Raw genomic sequence first — 20,375 nt, forward strand, 5'->3', positions numbered from 1 at the left:
CTTTTAGGTACCTGCAAACCTTATGTCATTTGAATAAGTACCTGCAGGACTTGGCGTGACTTCAAAGGCTCCTGGGAGCCTGGACTAGGTCCGGTGGAGGAGAGCAGCTCTGGGCATAAGCTGTGGGCCAAAGCACTGGAGCCTCATAGCTGGACTCGAGGAACATGGCCTGCAGCCTCACAGTCCTGGATGGCTCCCCAGTGTGAGATCCACCTGTCAACCCACAGCAACTCTCATGACTCATCCTGCAGCTCCACCCCACAGGGGGGTTGTCAGACCCCAAACTGCGCCCCCTACGCCCCCTCTCTGGGCCATCGTCTGTCCACCAGCTGCTTCTGCACCAAGGGAGCATCTGACCCACGCTGGGTTCTCCATGCTTTCTGCTGCACACAGAGTGGATGGCGTTAACCTTCAGAGGGCTGGAGAGTGGAGACGGCTGCTGGACAGGCTGCTTACACCCCAAGTGCACAGGCCGCTCAACCAGAGCCGCCTCAGATTTTGTATACCCCAAAAGCATCCTCTGCGTGTGCGTGCCATACATGTGTGTGTGTGAGCGAGTGAGTGTGAGCTCTCTGAGAAACATACATTTTGGCACAAGACTTGTGACATCACACACTTATTGGCTTTGAGGCCCTGCTTGAAGCTTTAGTTCCAGCCTTGTCCTCTAGGAAAAGTCTGAAGGGAGTCCAGAAGCTCCATGTTAAGGGTCCCTTGAGTTCTTTTACTGTAAACAAACAATGCCTTAAATCGTGTCTTGTTTTCTGTTCTATGGGTGCTATTCATCTGGATGGCCTGTTCCCTGGGCCCCAGGCCCTCCTAGGTCTTGTCGTTGTCAGCCTGAGGCAGAATCAGTCTCAGGACTGTGGACGGGGCGCGGGCCTGCTTGCTCCCTCCATGAGCTCCCCTGGGGGGCCTACAGCCTTTCTCATCTCGCCCACTCCCACCACGCTGATGTGGGAAGTTGTGGCCTTTCTCCCAGCAGCGTGGAGCCCCCCCAGTGATCAGTGGTCAGTCATATAGGAGCTACACCACCCCATATTCTCCCACAGGGCAGAACTTTGCTCCTGTTTTCTCATCCTTTACCACCACTGCCAGGGCCGGCCACACGATTCCTGATCACACAGGGAGCTGAGTGACATGGAGGCCTTAAGCCCCCTCAGTCTTGCCCATAAATGTAGTCACCAGCACGTTCTCCAAGTCCAAGGGCCCAGTTGTTGATGGCCAGGTGACATGTCCTAGGGAGTGAGATCTCCAGCTCTGTATTCATGGACAAGGACCTATATCCATCCTTTTGTCATCCATAAGGCGACTTCCATTTTGCACATTTTAATTCAAGCCCTTTATCATCACAGATGCCCTTTGTCCCTTTTCCTCTTCCTCCTTGATCTGGGTACTCTAACCTGGGGAACAAACCCTCAAACAATTTTCTGGAAAAGGCTGAATTTCTGAGTCCTTCTGGGTATCAGGGTTTTACACAGTAACCAATTATCAAACCATCCCAAAGAACTTCCAACACTAATCAAGAAGTTTCAAACAACATCATAACCATGAGCTAACCACCAGAAAACCCACCACTGTATTACAACCAAATGGTGACGCCTCTCTAAGAATGTTAATGACTTGGTAGGGCAAGTTGTTGTTACCATGGCGGTCCGTGTTGGTCAAGCATTGCTGATTCTGAAGCTAAACGTCCTGTGAACAGAGCCTGGATATTTTCATGCCAAGAGAAGCTCCAGGTGGTAAAGTCAATGCCATCAAAACTTGACCACAGCTGCCTTGCACTTCTACCCGCACCAGGGGTCCAGGTGTGTTCACCAGATTCTGCCAACATCTCTTCCAGTTAGAATCTAGGAGAATGACAATACCAAACCCTGCAGACACCTCCGACAAGAACCACGCCATGGTCACACTTTAACCTACATCAACCCTGAGTCTGCCTGTTAACTTCTAAAAAGTCAGAAGCCTGGATGAAATTGCAAGACCAGAGCATCAGCTGCTGGTTTCCTGTAGGCCTCTCCACTCTTCAGCTTCTTTTGGATTCTCACACATGAAATACCAGACATCAAAAGCCCCAGAATTTCAGTCTCCACTCAGATAACTTTCTGCCCTTTACAGATCTGTCTTACCCAACACAAATATTTTCTTTTGGGCCTAATCTGAAAGAGCACAATCACAATTATTTTCAAAGTGTCTAATCTCCTCCCTGATTAAAAACCAGACTTCCCTCCCAGAAGCACCCTTACCATGGACTCTTGAAGAAACTGCTTGGACTTCGTTAGTAAAAAAAACCTTGAAGGACTCTGGAGAGCCTTGAAGGTGGCAGAAGAGCTCTGGAGATAGAGTTAAAAGATTTGATTCTCAAGCAAGGCCATTCAGTGCTGGTGGCCCCAGTGCTGGCTTGTCCCACAGGCTGCAGGGGAGGTGGCCAGGTCAAGTGACAGAGGCAGAAGTCCTTTGGTGGACTCTTAGCCTGGGAGGAGGCAGTTCTGTGGTTTGCTCGACTGTCCATAGTAGACAGATACTATGTTAAGTCACACACTGTCATGCAGACAGACGTGGCACCCCCAAAGTGGGAGCTGTAGAATGCTGCTGAGAAGCTGGGAGGGGCAGCTGGGGGGATTGTCACGTTCCAAGAACCACTCACTCACGATGGGAGTAACTTCTGTCCCTCTCCAGTGTATGAGTTTTGTAGCTCAAGGTCAGCCAAGTGCATCCTGGCAAGCAGAATGCCTTGTGGAGACTAGATTTGGTGGAAAGCAGCAGAAACATGGCCCTAAACGTGCCACTGAGAGAGTGTGGTCCCTCCCCCTCCCCTTCCCAGACCAGATTCCATGGGGCACTTGCCAGACTGAGATGCTGAGCGAGTGGACACACAGAATTGTTGAAGGACCTGCCTTGTCTTGCCGGCAGGATCTCTCTGTTTGTCCTTCTTACCAAGATGGCCAGTGTTTCTCCCATCACTTTACCCCCCAAGCCTAAGAAAAGTGGTTTGTTTTACATCACTTTTCAGATAGAAACTGATCTGTAAAACTGGGAAGCCGTTTATAAGCCAAGGCTGCTTTATTCTTCAAGTGGGTTCCAGAGCTCTGCACCAACATTGTGGATGCTTGCAACCGCTGTTGAATATTGCGAAAACCACAGCCTCCCTTTTGTGTGACCCTTAAATTGGCCCTATGTCATATTGATATGTTGGGTGATTTCATGTTATAAAAAAGAAAAAAACACAGCAGAAACCCCCTTTGAAATTGTATTTATTGCATAAACATTCATTCACATCTTCCTGTACACCAGGCTCTACCCAGAATGAAAATGGCTAGAAACAAGACAAATCCAGTTTTGGCCCTTTGTAGAACTTACCAGTCAATGAACAAATAATCCCCACCTCACACACCAGCTTTGGCAAGACTCTGCTCTCCACTACCCCAGAATACAAATCCTGTGCATTGGTTCTTCCAGAAAAGACTTCAGAAGGCCCAAACTGCATGGGATTTCTGTGAGAGTCAGTTGCATTGAGGACTAGCTGGAGTACCACCTCCCGTGCTGGAGGCTGACTAGCTCTGAGCAGCCAGGTACAGAGCTGTGTTCAAGAATGGTTACGGGAGAACCCCAAAGGCAGAATGAGAGTAGGGTCTGAATGCTTGCAGTATTCACGGGCTCCCCACTTCTAGTCTTTAACTTCAGTGTTAAGTTCAAACACAGTATGAGTGGGAGCCACATGTCCTTGGGAGCTGAGAACTTGGACTTGGACTTCCATCCACCTTGTAACCTGCTGCTGCTCAAGTGTGTGTCCCGTGGACAGCCCCAAATTCCCACTCAGAGCAGCAAGGTGATAGATCGTCTGCCTACTTTGGAAGGACTGTGACCATTATTCAGTAATTAAATAATAGTAATTCATTTGTTAGTGAGGTATAATCTTTAATAAATTTTGTGCCAAAATGCATGGTTTCCCACTTAGCATTGAAAATGTTGCATAGAGAGTAGTTTTCAGTTTCTTTATGTGTTCTTCCAAGTAAACTGAAAATGAGTTTCTACATCTTAGTTTGTTTCTTGTTAAATATGCTGCATCCTCCCAAGCTGTCTTTCCCCCAGCAGACCCTGCATGCAGTTGTGTAAGGACTTTCTCTGCTGTCTGTAAACTGTCTCATCTGCAATAACCACTGAACATCATCCTCCTTGGGATTCTTTAGATTTTTGGTGAAGTATTTTGTTACCTCAGTCTTGTATCAAGTTGCTGTATTTTTCAGCTTGTTACACTGATAATAACTGTTTCACTAATTAAATACTTTAATGTACAGACATCTTTGTTTACTTTGAAATTAAATGTGTTTTCCAATGAATATCGTTCCATTTATTAGAGTCACATGAAGTTACTTTGGCAGCCAGTTGCTGGGCCACACACAGACATGGAAGAGGTGTGGACTGCCCAGGGTTCAGCTGAGAGTAATTAGCAAATATGTAGGAGGCAAAGGGACAGGGACAATGTTGTGGGTCTCTCGGAGAAGAGGGCAAAGGGTCTGGGGACACCTAAGAGGACGGGGGCTTTGGGAGTTTCAGATCAGAGGTTGCAGAACATGGAGGCCCTGAGTAGGGGTGGAAGGTCAGGGAGACAGAGGGCAGGTGCACATGGGAAAAAAGCAGGCAACCTGAGCTTACTGAGGGGGGATTCCAGTCACCATGAGATCTAAGTCTGAAAAGATAGGTTAGGGAGGAAGTCATGATGCTAGCAAAAAGCAAACCCACTCCAGTTTATTAGAGGAAAAGGAAAGGATATGAAATAAGTCTGTCTAGTAGTAACTTGTGGCAAGGACTAAGAAGTAGAAAGGAGTAGAAAGTGTGTGTGTGTGTGTGTGTGTGTGTGTGTGTGTGTGTGTGTGTGTGTATGTGTGCAAGAGAAAGAGATCGATTATAAACTAGAGAACTGTGGATTCCAGTGGCAACTCCGCAGGCACACACACCCATGCCCTTTCCAGTCTCTGCTTGTGCAGCATCAAGGGAGACCAGAACCTAGGGATGCACAACTTAACACAAACCCAGACTATACCTGGGAAGAGGAACTCAACTAAGCGAGTTCCTCTCTCAGATCAGCCTATGGACAAGTTTGTAGTTTTTGCTTTTTGGGTTTTTTGTTTTGTTTTTGCTGTGGGAGGGTCCAGCCCACTGTTGGTGGTGCTATCCCCAGACAGGTGGGTCTGGGCTGCATAAGAAAAGTAGATGAGCAAGCCAGAAAGCTTCGATCCTCCATAGTTCCTGATTCAGTTCCTGCCTTGAGTTCCTGCTCTGGCTTCCCAATAAACCCTTTCTTCCCTAAGGTGCTTTTGGTCCTTGTGTCTATCACAGCAACAGAAAAGATGGCAAAAGTCATCCTGAGTTTGACTCGGTGAGTTCCTGCCCCCAGCACAGTGCATCAGTGTTCAAGGGCCCTAAGATGATGTCTCTGACTCGGGAGGAAATGGGGGAGGGGTGGGTCACAAAGTTGGAAGATGATGAATGAAAACCTGAACCCCGCGACTGGTAGCCAGCAAAGCTCCAGCCCCGTCAGCCTCACTGTGTCAGACACCACAAACGGCCACCAGGAAACAGCAGCGCCTCCTTTTGCTGGCTGGATCCTGAAGTAGTGTAAACCTCATGGTGGACCGTCAGTCCAGCCAGGAAGACCCGCATCATCCAGGCACCAGCTGAAGTGAGGAGAGGCGACGTAGGCGGCGATAGGTGGGCGGAGCTTGTGCTGTGGGCAGGGCAGTTAGGGAGCTGCTGGGGCAGAATTACCAAGGGTCTAGAGACGCAGAATTGCAGCAAGCACAGACCCCGACTTCAAGGGAGAAGAGGCTGAGCTTCTGGGTCGGGGCCATGCCTGTGGGCGGGACGTGGAGAAGGGCGGCCCCCAAAAGAGGGCGGTGCTACGATAGAAAGGACCAGGAGGCGCTGAGGTGAGGAGGGTCGGCCGAGAAGCCAGCGGGCAGAGCTGCAGTGTGGAGGGCCGTCAGGGCGCTCTGTGGCGCAGGGGTAGGCGAGCAGGGCCTGGGTCTGTGGGGATGGTGAGGAGCAGGAGCGGTGGACCGTGGAGCCTGACGAAGCTGAGGAGCCGGTGGGCTCTGGGGGCCTGTGTGCGCGACACAGAAGCAAGCACGGCGGGCAGGCTGGAGGCTCTCCGGGATGCTGGAGCGGGAGGGGCGTGGCTGGAGCTCAGGGCGGAGGCAGGGTGGGGTCTGCACTGGTCTGAGGAGGACCGGGGACACGGAGAACGGAAGTTAGGGGCGGAGCCTGTGCCCAGACTAGGGCGTGGGGTGGGTTGGGCTAGGAAATGGGGCGGGGTCTTGGTAAAGCTGAAGGGCAAAGGGACTGACTAGATTGGGGTTTGGGGTGGGGTCTGAAACCAAAAACAGGTAAGGGAGCCTCCAGGATTGGAACTTGGGGCGGGGCGTGGGTGGAGCCTGAGCCCCGCTGAGCAGGGACCTGCTTGATTGGGGCGGGGCAAAGGCGGGACAGGGGCGGGGCCTGAGGCCAACTCATGAGATGGGCGGGGCGGGGGCGGGGCCTGAGACCAACTGAGAGGTGAGAGGATCTGCTAGATTAGGGGCGAGGCCGGGGCGGGGCCAAAGCCTCAAGTAGGATCAAAGGGAGGGGCTCCATTGGAGATCGGGGCGGGGCCTGAGGCTAGCTCCAGTTCGAGGCGGGCTCGGCGCGGCTAGGGGCCGGGCTTTAGAGCAGGAGGGGCGGGGCAGAGGCGAGGCCTAAAGCCCGAGGCGTGGCGGTGGTGGGGACCTGCTGGAGTAGGGGCGGGGCCTAGAGCCGGAGGCACGGTGAGGGGACCAGCTAGAGTAGGGGCGGGGCCTAGCGGGAGTGTGAGGGAGTGGTTAGGCTGGCGTTCGGGGCGGGGCCTGAGGTCCCGGGCTGGGCTGGAGTTTGGGGCAGGACAGGGGCGGGGCTTGGGCCCGGCAAGGAGTGCGGGGCGGGGCGTGGGCTGCGGCGCGCTAGCTGAGCGTCCGGCCGAACACCGCCGAGGCCCGAGCCCACCCGAGTGTGCCCGAGCCGTCGGCCCCCGCCCGGGGCGATGGAGCCGGAGCCCGGCGGGGCCGCTGCTGCGCTCCTGCGGCAGAAGAGGGCGGCGCTGCGGCGCAGGGGGTGCAGCTTTGAGAGTCCCAGGTACCGTGGCCGGGGAGGGGTGCAGCCTGGAGAGGCGGGAGCGGGGAGCAGGCCACGTGGGGGGTGGCGGTGTGAGGGGACAGAGCGTGGTGAGGCCGCGGCGTGGGAGGGAGTCGGCGCGCAGCCTGACAGAGAGCCGGGCCACGCTGAGGGAGTGCCCAGCGGGAGGGCTGGGGACCTGTGTCCGGCCAGCAGATGCTGTGGACGTCCGAAGCCTCGGCCCTGTGACAGGCCCTGCACACCACGGCTCAGGAGGGTCTCGGGCTGTGGAGAACGCGTCCTGCCCGCTTCTAATGCTCAAGGACAAGGTCGGAACCCCCAAGCCCCCCAAAGGACACTCTTAAGGCGCCTCTAGCTCTCTGTAAGCCATGCTCGCACCCCAGGTGCCTGGACACCTGCTGCCTCTGACCCCGCCCATCTCTGGCTGGGGTTGGGGGGGTACCTTGCAGAGTTCCTAGGTCCCTTCTCTTTCTCCAGGGTGTCCGTGCCCCTCCTGGCCTTACCTTCCTTAACTGGCGCCCTCCTAAGGAGCCAGCTCGGCCCTAGGTGAAGCTTGGCTGCTGCCGGACACGCCCTTCCCGCTGCGGCTGATGCCGCCGGTGCCTATGTCCCGCTTACCCCCACCTCCAAGGCATTCCTGTAACTTGAAGTGGGTCTCCTTCTTCCAGGTGGACTCATTCCTTTCAGGATGACTCGAGCACCGCCATCGCGGCCAGATTTTCGTCATCATTTTGTAATCATGGTTTTAGGAAGGGTATCCCGAAGCCAGCCCCCTTCCCGCAGGCCTATTGCTGCTGGCACCCCTGAGCGGTTTTCCAGCGTAGCATGGGGAGGGACAGGGAGAATGAAAAGATGTGGGGCTCTAACCTCCAGTGAGGTGGATAAGAGAGTTCATTTGCTAAGACACAAAGCAAACCACTAAGATCCTTAATGGAAGGTGTGATGCCCTTAATTGGCCTTCCTCAGACTCCATCCTTGACACACCCTGTTCCGGCAGTTCTGATGAGAGTGATGAGGACAGAGACCAGAGCTTCACTGGGACCTGCTCCATCATCCCCAGAACTGGCTCCTGCCTGGCCCATCGCAAAGTCTGGTGGGCTGGTTACTCCTCCTTCAGGCTGGAGAACTGCTCATCAATTCTTTTTGAAAGTTTTTCTTGAACCCTAGGCTTAGGTCTGTGTGGTCAGTATCTGGGCACCTGCCAAGAAATTTCTAAATGTTGTGCAGTGACCTGGGTGGTACATTTCCCTTAGATAGGAGACCTAGACAGCTATCGATCTCTATGGCTAGAGCTTGGCGAATAGGAAGAGGTATACCAAGAGATGAGCACAAAGAGTCTCTCAGGCCTGAGGCAGAATGTTTAGGACAGTGCTGTTGCATGGAACGTTCAGGGATGATGGGATGGTTCTGTAACGCATCCCATCCAGTGTGGGAGGCACAAAGACCTGTGGCTGTGGAGCACTTCGCAAAGAGTGTTGACTTGTGCTCAACTTCCAGTGCGAGCAGCCATCCTGACTCCAGCGCTCCCACCCCAGCCAGATTTTCATTGTTGTTAACGGGACCTTCTCAGTCCTTGACACACCCTGCCCCAGCAGTGCTGATGAGAATGTGCTGAGGACAGAGGAGAAACGTTTGCTGTAGTGGACAGTGCCAGCTTAAAAATTAGATTTCCCTCGCCTTAGTCTTCATGACCAGATTCTTCAAGGACTAAATGACTCCCAAGCCTCCAGGGTGTTTTTGTTCTCTGACACTCTGTGACCTGTAAGATAATAAGGATTAGCTTCTTTTTCTTCCAAAAGTAGTTCATTAGATGGAATTTAAAATTGCAAGAAAACTATAAATAGGATAATTAAATTATTTTGCTGTTGTTGGGTTTTTGGTATTTTGTTGCTGTTCTTTGCTTGCTTGTTTGTTTTTGAGACAGGTCTCATTGTACAGCTCCGTTGGCCTGGAATTCAGTGTGCAAGCCAGGCTGGTCTCGAACTCAGAGATCTGCCTGCCTCTGCCTCCTGAGTGCTGGGATTAAAGGCGTGCACCACCACTCTCAGTGGATAATTTATTGATTCATGATCCCACAATAGGTATAATGTGGTCTCTCTCCTCTATCAATATTTATCATTTTAATTTACTTTTTCACTTAACACGTCATAATTATTGTAAGAAACCCTTAGACATTCCTTAAGAAAACTTTTCAGTTGATGCGTGCTCTTCTATTATATGAATGTATAACTACTTTTAGCTTATCTCTTACTATTTTTACTCTTCCTAGAGATGTGGTTATTCCATTTGTAGACAATTCTGTCTGAAGACATCACTAGTCCATAGATAAGATCATGAAAGTGATGGGAACTGTGTGTCAGAACAAAGGAAACTTTGGGGGGGGGTTGGTTTTTTGAGACAGTTTCTCTGTATAACAGTCCTGACTGTCCTAGAACTCACTCTGCAGACCAGGCTGGCCTTGAATTCACAGAGATCTGCCTGCCTCTGCCGCCTCCCTAGTGCTGGGACTAAAGGCAGGCACTTGGCACAAAGGAACCTCTTAGAGGCTTCTGAAGCATGATGCTAGAGAGCACCCTTAGGATTATCATTATATTTGGCAAAGGATACCTTGTTTTAATTTGAATTTTTTTATTTAATAATGAAGTTTTTCTTATAATTTATTCATAACTTATACTTATTTTAAGATATTTGTATGATTGAGCTTCATTTTTCTTTTGGAATATTTATCTTTCCCTTATAGAATCAAAACTCTTTTATTTATTAAGGGGATGTTTTTGGTTAAATATATAGCAGATATTTTTTCCAGTTCACCTTTTTACTTTCTGTATGGTGGTTTTCAAGTGTGTGTGTGTGTGTACACTATTGTCTTGAACTTTAGATCCACTGACTTCTTCCTCTTGTTTATGCACATTTAAGAGAATCCCTTGCCGGGCAGTGGTGGTGCACGCCTTTAATCCCAGCACTCGGGAGGCAGAGGCAGGCCGATCTCTGTGAGTTCAAGGCCAGCCTGGGCTATAGAGTGAGTTCTAGGACAGCTCCAAAGCTACACAGAGAAACCCTGTTTCAAAAAAAAAAAAAAAATCCCTTAAAATAAATATTCATCTTCAATTTCTCCATGTTTAATTAAGTTTTAAAGTTAGCATACAAAGTAATTCTCCATTATTTTTGTTGCTCTAAAAACGACTTCCTTAATTCAGTAATCCAAATGACCACACAATTCTGACTGTGGGTTGGAACCTCTGGCATACATCTTAACTGTATAGGTGCATGGTTCCTTAAGCCAAGCCGTTGATCCAGAGAGCCTGCAGCTGTTTTAGAAACACAACCAGCAGTGAAAGCCTCTGCCACATCTGTGAGGCTCAGTCACTTTTCATTGCCAACTGCATCAAGTTCAAATGTCCTTGCTTCATGGTTAGGCTCTTTGAGAACACGTTTTAACCATATTTACCTAATAATCTTGTTATTGCGAGCATGCACATGTGTGTGTGTGTGTGTGTCTGTGTGTGTGTGTGTGTGTGTGTGTGTGTACACACAAGAGAATGAGCGTTCACACGAGCATGCACTTCTACAGCATCAGTTTCAGTTCGGCAGTTCTCTTTGCTAAATAGCTTGTGTCAGTTCTGATAGCTGGTGTGCAAACACAGAAGGTAATGAATGTGAAGGACCGAGGAATGGTCCAGGCACTGGGCACTAGGCTAGTAGACATGAGAAAGACTAGCTTTGTATACCTGGAGGCGTCAGAGAAGACACCCGTTCAGTTAAACAACTTGCCCTAAATGTGTTCACCATGATTTTATAGATCAGCATGTCAGATGGTGTCCATGCACAAGGATCTTGGAGTGAGGTGGACCCAGCTCAGGTTTCTGCCTTTTTCAATCAATCATGTGAACATAGGAAAGTTGCTTAGCCCTCTATGAATCTTGGTTAATGCACTTGTGAAGTGACCTGTATTGATGTGAGCTTTAAATGACTAATGTGTGAAGTGCTACTCTCAGGAGTGTGGCGAGTGTTAGGACTGACAGGTGGTGGACAGAATGGGTATCTGTCTTACGAAAGTCCTCAGCCATATCCACTTTTGTAAAAGGCAGGTATGTGGTATTTTAAGACTGTTGCCTTCACCCCACTTCTAACAATCAAGAAAGTCAAGTAATGAACCTGAGTTATTTTAAATTACCCGTCATTTGCTGAGTTGTGTCACCTGGGCTGTAACAGTTCATGGAGGCTCAGCTTAGTGTGAAGTACAGCATTAACAGGATAACCTATCAGTAGGGTGAATTTACCAGGTGAATTTTTTTCAACCCCCTTTCCAACCCCCACCCCCCCCCACACACACACAAAGCCAGTCCTCCATGGTAATGCAGGAAACTTTTCTCCAAAAACCTCTATAGCTAGTCACCTAAATTCTCCATATTCTGTATAAGGTCAGGGAGTCTTTAATTCTAAAGTAAGCTCTGTGTGTGTGTGTGTGTGTGTGTGTGTGTGTGTGTGTGTGTGTGTGATTTTGTTTTGTGTGCATGTATACATGTGAAGGTGGAGACCAGGAGACAACCTCAGATGTCATCTCTCAGGAGCCCTCCTCATTGTTCTTTTGAGTCAGGGTCTCTCTTTTACCAGGAGATCACTAGTTAGGCTTGGCTGGCTGACCAGTGAGCCCCAGGGAACTTCCACCTGTCTCCACCTTTCCAGCACTTACAAGCACATGCTACCTCATCCGACTTTTTTACATGGGTTCTGGGCAAAGCACTTTACCAATTCAAGTCTTTTCTCTAGCCCTAATCCAAGCCACTTTATTAGTGAGCAGCTTTGCTGCCTTTTGTAAGAGCATTGTTGAAGCTTGCCTCATCCTTGCCACCCGTCACTCATGTTTATGTCTGCATAGCCACTTGTAGTTCCAGTGTTATATCTATGATTTGAATTCCATGTGAAAGATAACAGCTTAGATGAGATGGTTCTTACTCCTGGCTATCCAACTGTAATCTCCTTTGAAATCTTTTACTCCATCCAGGACTAGTAACACACCATTGTTATTTCTTGTATCCATGCCTTATGTGCACATTTTAAAATATCAAAGACCATGAATGGCAAGCAAGAGAGAAGTCTTGGCTCATGGAGTTGCATAATGCTGAATAGGACCAAGCTTTAGAGTAGGTGGTCCAGAACCAAGCTTTGGAGTAGGTGGTCCAGAACCAAGCTTTAGGAGTAGGTGGTCCAGGCCGGCTGGCTGGCCTGCCTCCCTCCCTCCCTACTTACCTTCCTTCTTTTCTTAGTTTTTTGAGACAGGGTTTCTCTGTGTAGCCCTGGCTGTCCTGGAACTCGATTTCTGTAGATCGGGCTGGCTTCAAACTCACAGAGATCCACCTGCCTCTGCCTCCTGAGTGCTGGGATTAAAGGCGTGTGCCACTACTGCCCGGCCAGGTATCTTAATAATGTCATCAGAGTCTTCATTTTCTGAGTTGACCTTTGTGCTAGTTAACTTTCTATTGCTGTGGTAAATACCATGACCAAAAGCAACATGAGAAAGACATTTATTTTATCTTGCTTTTCTATATCATAGTTCATCATTGAGAGAAGTTGGGGCAGGAACTCAAGCAGGAACCTGGAGGAGGAACTAAAGCAGAGACCATGGAGGAATATTGCTTCCTGGCCTGCTTCTAATGGCTTGCTCAGCCTGCTTTTTTATACAGCCGGACCACCTGCCCAGGGGTTGACACTACCCATGGTGGGCTGGCCCTCACATATCAACCATTAATCAACATCCCACAGAGTTGCCTATAAGCAAATCTGATTGAGGAATTTTCTCAACCGAGATTTCTTCTTTGCAGATAACTTGTGCCAAGTTGACAAAAAATTAACCAGCTCAACTTTACTCTCAAGACAGACAAAGAAAGTTAATTACCCCACTGGCTAGGGACATCCTTGAACCAAGTGGCCAGACCAGGGTCATGTACTCAACTCAGAACTAAGGGGTAAATCACTTCCATTCATAGAGATCAAGAGGTAGTGCTTCCTAGAGGAAAATCTCAGTTTCTCTCCAGAAGGAAGTGGGTATTGGGTTGACCAAAGCACTGTTAGATCTAGAAAACCATTCTAGACTCCAGGTGTCTGGGTGCTGTCCACGGAATGGGCTTGGTGCTGTGATTTAGTTGTTGTTCTAAAAGACTGTATCTTAGCTCAGTGATTACACTGTTGTTGCTAAATGTGGCCACCATGGCTGACGAGCCCCCTCTAGACAGGAGAGTTGGAATTATGAGTGGAAAACATATTTTGTCCGTTTCCAAATATTGCTCTGTACATGACGGCCTCCTCATTAGTCATGCAGAAAGCCCACGCCTTCAAGAACAAATCTGATGCCAAGACAAATGTTTTCTTGTTCCTGTTGCTTTCCAGGCCAAACTGGGTTCTGAAAAGAGCAGTTACCCATCATGCATGCGGCTACCTTCTCCTCTTCCCCGTTTCCTCTGACTCTTGTGGTTTGTTGGCCTTCTGTAGGGGGCTTTCTGGTTTTGAGTAGTTTTGTCAATGAATACTTAGATGACACTGTCTTTGTAGTCTTTAGTTTCTCTATATTTTGCCATTATTCTTTGTTTGTGTCAAGGCCTTAAGTATTTAATCATAAATAAATCTGCTACTGTCAGTTTTCTTTTGGATAAACAGCAGTCTTCTCGGGAAAGACTATGAAAAACCATCTTACATCAGATCAACATAATGGGCTCTGAGGGCCAACAGAAGACATGAATTTTCATATCATATCTGTTTTCCTAGGGACAGGGGAAGAAAAGCCAACTTTGATTATTCACTAAGATTTTAAATTAATGCAAACCAGCTTCCTTTCTTGGAGGAAGACAATAGTTAAATTAGTTTTGCTGCAGAAGGTTAATATGAGAAATTAGGTTTGGTAGTCTGGTTTCCAGACCTGAAGAGCTGAAGAGAGTTGAAGTCTGACAGACAGTGCTGTAGACAAATTGGAGAACTGAGTCCTCCACAACAAGACCTGCTGGGAAAACTGGAAAGCAGCGTTCAGATTGGGGGCAGGGCGTGGGGTGGTGGTGTCTGGTTGTTTCTGAAACCTTAGGATCTAAGAGAACAGAAAGCTTGGAGTGGCATTGACTGCAAGGAGACTTAAGTGGAAGGATGCTCACTGGGACCACTTGCTGGCAGAGACCATTCAGAGTACATTATTAGTAATTTGTAACCAACAGACATGTGCTACTCACCATTCCCGAGGCTTTAAAACCCAGACTTAGGTTACCAGTTGATTCTGTAACTGATGAGTGCTTGTTTCTCAGAGACGGCCTTCTAGAAGCATCGTCCCATGGTAGAGAAGCAAGTGAAGCCAATAGCTCCTTCTCCTCTTCTAAGAGTTGTGCAGGCAGAGTCCCCATGCCTGACTCACCCACAAGGGTCCTCTCTCTAATACTACCAGACTGGAGGTAACTTTCAGCACGTGAATTGGGAGGATTAGGGAGATGCACACAAGCATTCACACTGACAAAAGATAAAAAAGAAAAATGTTCACCAGAACTGTATCAAAACATGAATCCTTAGAAACACTGTCAGCCTGTATTTCTGGTTTGGAAAGCTGCTAGAAAATGTATTTATCTCAGTGAAAAGTTTTGGGTTGCTTCTTTGGGGGAAAAAAACAGTGTGTGAAATTACATATGGAATTAATTTTTTTCTAGTGGCCATACAATTGAAAACAAAAATAAATGAAACTGATTTGAATGTTTTATTTGACTCAGTATATCAAAAACATTATCATTTTAACATGTAACAAATATTTAAAAACAAGATAGTTTGCTTTTTTCATTCAGAATCTAGTGTGCATTTTTAACGTAGAGCACATCTCAGTTCAAGCCAGTTCAAATTTAGTGAAGTGTTGTTATTGTTGATTTTTTGTTTTGTTTTGTTTTACATTTGAGTATTTAGTGTGGGCATGTGTGCATACTTGTATATGTGTGCATGCATGTGCCACAGTGCTCATGTACAGGTCAGAGGAGAACTTGCTGGCTTGAACTCCGGACATTAGGCTCAACAACTGATTCCTTATCCACAGAGCCATCTCACTTGTCCCAGAGAGGAGATAATGACAGGAACCAACTGGAAACAAACCTCTGCAGGAGTGGCAGGATGTGCTCTTAAAAATCAGGTTTATGTTGGTTTGGGTTTTTCTTTTGTTTCGTAAAGATGTTTATATTGAATGAAACCTCGCCAGTAAAGGGAAAAGATTTTGGGATGTGGAAAGTGTTTCATCTGTTTAAAAAAAAAAAGAAAGAGAAAAAGAAAATTTCATAGAGGAGATAATGGCAGCCTTCCCATATTTGAAAGGGTGTCATATGAAAAGGGAATGAGGCCCACTGGGCATGTGGGCCTGAGCTGCACCCATCATTCAGTGGGCATGAGGTTACTAAAGCAGGGTGAACTCAGTTTATGAAGGGTTTCCTAGCACCCAGTGCCTGCCCGGGCTACAGTGGCTTTAGGATGTGGTTACATTTCTATCATTGGAGATATTAGCACAACATAAGCTAGACTCCTATTTCTCACCCGTTTTACCTTTTCGGCACACTTTTGGATCTAAGTTTTCAACAGACTTGAAAAGACTCAAAACAATGCCAGGCAGTTTATCAACAGTTCGAACAGAGTGTGCTCCCTCACGGTGGCCTGGCAAGTCCCTGTCATGGTGTCAGGAAGTCTTTGTCGTGTTCTGTGTTTTGCTCCCTGTGGAAAAGTACTTAGTGCTTGAAGCCGAGTCTCCCTTCTGCTCAAAGGCTGCACTACCTGTGTACCTAAAAGTACACAGCCTCTTCTGCTGCTTGTGGAGTTCAAACATTGGTCCAGTTGGAAGAAATCTGTAACCTGCCTACCCCACATAGAGTCCATCTGCTGTTGAGTCAAGAGTCCAATCTGACAAACACTGCGAAGGCCACAGTAACAGTGGCCTGTGACAGACCACTGAAGCCAGCCTTCTCCAGATAAGCAGAGGGGCTTAGAAAGTAGGGAGGGCAGGGCTGATTCGTGTGAGCTCCTGGAACTGCTCTGTGCTCCCTGTGACGTTTGGCTTTCCAGTCGTAAGGAAAGAAAGACTCCACTTCGTGACAAAACAAACAAACAAACAAAACACCCACCAGCAGTGGGAGAGCTAGGGCCAGAGGGCAGGATGGAGAGTTTTCAAGAATGTGCAAGCTACTGGATTTGATTCCCCAACACCGCAAACACCCAGGAACAACAGAAAGCTAAGCCCAGCAGTCAGAAGCTGCTGCCGCTGCCTTCACTAACCATAGATCCTCACTACCCACTCCGCCACGATCTCCACCGTTCCTACTGCAGCTTCAGAAAACTGGAATCAAAAAGCAACTGAGTCCAGATCCACAGAACCCCTTTACTCTTTGCTGAGCAAAATGATGCCTCTGTTCCTTTTCTGCCAGGCTTGATTCCAGAACCTCTCTGGAACACCTCTGAGCTGTAGAATCTGAATCATGCCCTGAACTCTAACCCCAGAAAATGGGGGACATTCTTGCAGTGTAAGGAAGAGGGCATGGAGCAAGTCACACCACAGCATGTTGGAGGCAGCACCTCTCTTCTGCCATTGCAATAGTAGCCTGGAAACCCGATGGTACCCCAACCTCATATTGGTGACTGATACGGGCTTTCTAGACATAAAAAGTGATGGAACTGAACACGTGAGCATCTGTCTTGCTTTCTGACCAGAAAGGTGTGTCCGGAAGCACTGCCAGCCAGTAAGTATATTCTCACGTCTCTTCCACACATCAAGCCTGGATCCATGTGCCACACACAGGTGGACCACCTTGGCTCTGTGCAGCTAGCTCAGTCTTCACAAAGCAGCTCCCTGTCAAGAGATTAGTGAGACAGTGGAGCTGTCCAGCCAAAGGCATGGCAGATCTCTTCCAGAGATGTGAAAGGCCCAAGCATCCTGGCATGGTCTCCCTCCCCCAAATGGAATTTTCTGTGTTCTGGGTATCCACCTAGTCCTTGATTCATTGGACTAATTGTTCACACAGTCCCTCTGTGTGCTAGGTATGTGGAAATGCTCTGAAGGAGCAGGTAGGGTGCCTTCTCTTACGGATCTGACATTCTTATACCAGGAGATAGACCACATGCTGATAAGCAAATGCATGATCAGAGCACCTTCATTGTCAGGAAGTAAAAGGACTGAGACAGGAGTAGCTGTGGAGTGGAGGAGGGAAACAGCTCGTGCGTGGAGTGGAGGAATTTGACTGGTGCCATGGATCATCCAACTGTCCAGCTTGTTCTTTAGGGAATATTGTACACTTGGTGGCTGTCAGCCCAGACCTCAAAAGCTTGCTTTGAAGATGGGCACAGATCCTGATTGACACTTGTGTTAAGGTTTTCCTCAGTGAGTGGTCAGAACAAGCAATGTGTGAGATCACAGATGCCTGTGAGGTGGGTGTGCCTCCCTGGAGTTCCCCAGGCTCCTAGTGGAACATTGCTACACATGAGTGATGAGTGTGGGGAGGCATATGCTAGGCTGGAGTGGCGGAGCTGAGACTGAGCTGCCTTGTCTATGCTAGTGTGTCCATTTCCTGCCAACACAGATACCTCTTGTGCCACGGTGATGTTTTTCTGTGATGTCAAACTGTCCTCATCATGAGGCCTCAGCAGGCCTGGCCATGCCTGCCGGGTTGTGAGTACCATCAGGATTAAGAGAACAGTCCAGAATGTCACTGAATAAATGGTGGGAAGTCTTGGAAATCCAGATCTGACCCTTTGTCAGGCTTTCTAGTGATGTCCACCCCAGACACATAAAGCAGCCAGCCCCTCACAGAGGCTCGATGTAGGATTTTCCATGACTTGGGGGGTCCTCCTTCGGGTGGGTTCACATGTACTTTTACTCAGAACCTTCCAAGAATTTCAGATCTAAGTCATGGTTGTCTTTCACTCAGTCTTTTCTCAGTGAGGCTGCTGCTTCTCATTAGCCACCTGGGCAGGATAAAGAAGATGCCTCCTAGGCAGTCTTGTCTGAGCTCCCACCTGCCAGCCCTTGCCCATCCAAGGCAAATGGGAGCAGGTTGGGCCCACAAAACACTTGCTTATTTCCCTCACATTACATTAAGATGGGCAGTTTCCTTGTCTCTTTCCCTGTGTCCACACATACCAGCAAACCTCCAGAATTGAAGTGTAGACTTTGGCTATTCACTTACTTTTGATAAATTTTCTTTTATTGGACAATTTTGCTTATTTCTGTGAGTTCTGCCCATTTCCCAAGAAGTTCTTTAATTGAATATTTTAAATAGACAATAAAGATAAATTATGTTCCAGGGATAAGGAAACATACTTTTTTAAAAAAATTAAAGAGTTATGAAAATAATTGAATGAGCAGATTAAAATGAACAGTGACAAGACAGAATCCAAACAGTTTGAAAGAAAATTGAAGCACAAAGGAACTCATATTGTTAAAGTTAGGGTAAAAAGGTCAATGGTGGATTCAAAAGAGCTACCATTTTCAGGTTTTTAAAGCAAAATCTTTAAATGGCTAGAAAGTAGTATGTTGGAATGTTCCCAGTATATCAAATTAAAAAGCCAGGAGAACATTCGTGTAGTATTTTATCTCTTTGTAACATTCCATGTCTGGGCTATATCTGTATTGATGTGTAAAGATGTCTAAGATCTTGGGTGTGGGTAGAAAAACAATCACAGTAAATAAAAACAAGGAGAGTCACAGAATGTTGGCCAAGCATTTTTGTCATGTAAAGATCTGAAAACCCACCAAGAAAAGCAAGCTGTTAGCTGAAGGGAACGTCACTAACACTCTCAGTCCTTCAAGTGACCTTAAAATCCTTTACCAGTTCTGTGTTCTCCACATCTGGCTCTACCTTCTCAACACACCTCCTCACACCTGCAACTGCCTTGCCTACATGCCAGAGAGCTCTGAGCACCTGCAGTGATACATCACTGCCACGTGTAACTGTCCTGGCTAGTTTTACGTCAATTTGACACAAGCTAGAGTCATTAGGGAAAAGAGACTCTCAGCTGAAAAATAACTCCATAAGATTGCCTGTGGGTAAGTCTGTAGTGCATTTTCTTAATTAGTGATTAATGTGGGAAGGTCTAGCCTGTAGGTAGTGCCATCCCTGGGCAGGTGGTCCTGGAGTGTGTAACAAAGCAGGCTGAGCAAGCCACGGGAAGCAGCCAGTAAGCAGCACGCCTCCCCAGCCTCAATCAGTTCTGGCCTTGAGTTCCTGCCTTGACTTCTCTGGGTGATGGATTACAAGCTATAAGATGAAATAAACCTATTCCTCAAGTTGCTTTTGGTCATGGTGTTTGTCATGGGATTAGGAACAGCATCTTATACAGAAATTAGGAGTAGGGTGTTGATATAACAGAATGGCCATGTTTTGGGGAGGATTATGGAAAGACTTTGGAAGTTTGGGCTGGGGAATCCTTTGAGTGTTCAGAGCTTAATGAGCTTTTGCAGAAACTTAAACAATAATGCTGAGGATACAGATAATGGAGACTAGGCTGTGAAAGTTCAGAGGGAAATTTAAGAGTCGATTGAAGACTACAGGACCATTTGATACTGTGTTAAGCATTTATGATGTCCAGTTAACTGGCGCTTAAGAGTCAGCTGTGATTAACAAGAGACAAGCACCATTGAATTGAAACCTTTGCTTTATGGGCACAATTGATATTGGTTAGCTGAGCTGAGAAATTAACTGTGATTAATAAGAGACCAGTGTTATCTAGGATCAAAAATCTGGGATTATTGATCTCAATCGTTATCTGTTCTCGAGGTCAGAACACGGAAGTCGTGGTCCAGAGAGGGCCGAGGCTGCATCTCAGGCTGACAGCCAAACTTGGTAATGTGGTAGTCTCTCAGCTGGTATTGCTTTTGAAGGCATGAAAGGGTCATGGAGAGCAGCTGAAGCTTGCTCTGAGGCATGCAGAGAGGCCATTGGTGATGGTGCAGCCTCGGTTGCAGTTGAAGTTCCAGGATTGAAGCAGTCATGGAGAGAAGTTGAGGCTTGGCATCATGTGACAGAGTTAGAGTCCCTTTAAAAAGCCTAGGAGAGGCTATTGGTGAAAGTACAGCCTAGCTGTAGCAGAGACCCCAACATTTTGGAGATAGTAGTACTGTGGGACAACCACCATAGATAAAAGAAGCTGTAGGGTGGAGCTAGCCTGAGCTAGGAGACGAGCTGTGCTTGTGTACTGTGATAGGCAGAACTGGAGAACTGGAGCTGTACCAAGGCTGCCCC

The 20,375-nt window shown here is 47.8% G+C and overlaps 2 protein-coding genes across 12 annotated transcripts in view; both read left to right on the forward strand.

Moving 5' to 3' along the window:
- Ralgps1 (Ral GEF with PH domain and SH3 binding motif 1) overlaps positions 1-4,337 on the forward strand; it is a 243,429-nt gene extending 239,092 nt beyond the window's left edge. For all 6 annotated transcript variants that reach the window (XM_028884775.2, XM_037204526.1, XM_028884779.2 and 3 more), the window contains one exon: positions 8-4,337. In XM_028884775.2, coding sequence (XP_028740608.1) covers positions 8-37 — 30 coding nt within the window. In that variant the 3' untranslated portion in view covers positions 38-4,337. The remainder of the gene's footprint in view (positions 1-7) is intronic.
- A 1,468-nt stretch (positions 4,338-5,805) lies between these two features.
- Garnl3 (GTPase activating Rap/RanGAP domain like 3) overlaps positions 5,806-20,375 on the forward strand; it is a 142,659-nt gene continuing 128,089 nt past the window's right edge. For 3 of the 6 annotated variants that reach the window (XM_028884761.2, XM_037204534.1, XM_037204535.1), the window contains exon 1: positions 6,951-7,143. In XM_028884761.2, coding sequence (XP_028740594.1) covers positions 7,052-7,143 — 92 coding nt within the window. In that variant the 5' untranslated portion in view covers positions 6,951-7,051. The other 3 variants (XM_028884762.2, XM_028884764.2, XM_028884763.2) reach the window with 3 other exon arrangements.

This window comes from Peromyscus leucopus, chromosome 4 (assembly GCF_004664715.2).
Source record: "Peromyscus leucopus breed LL Stock chromosome 4, UCI_PerLeu_2.1, whole genome shotgun sequence".
In the NCBI taxonomy this organism is placed as follows: Eukaryota; Metazoa; Chordata; class Mammalia; order Rodentia; family Cricetidae; genus Peromyscus; species Peromyscus leucopus.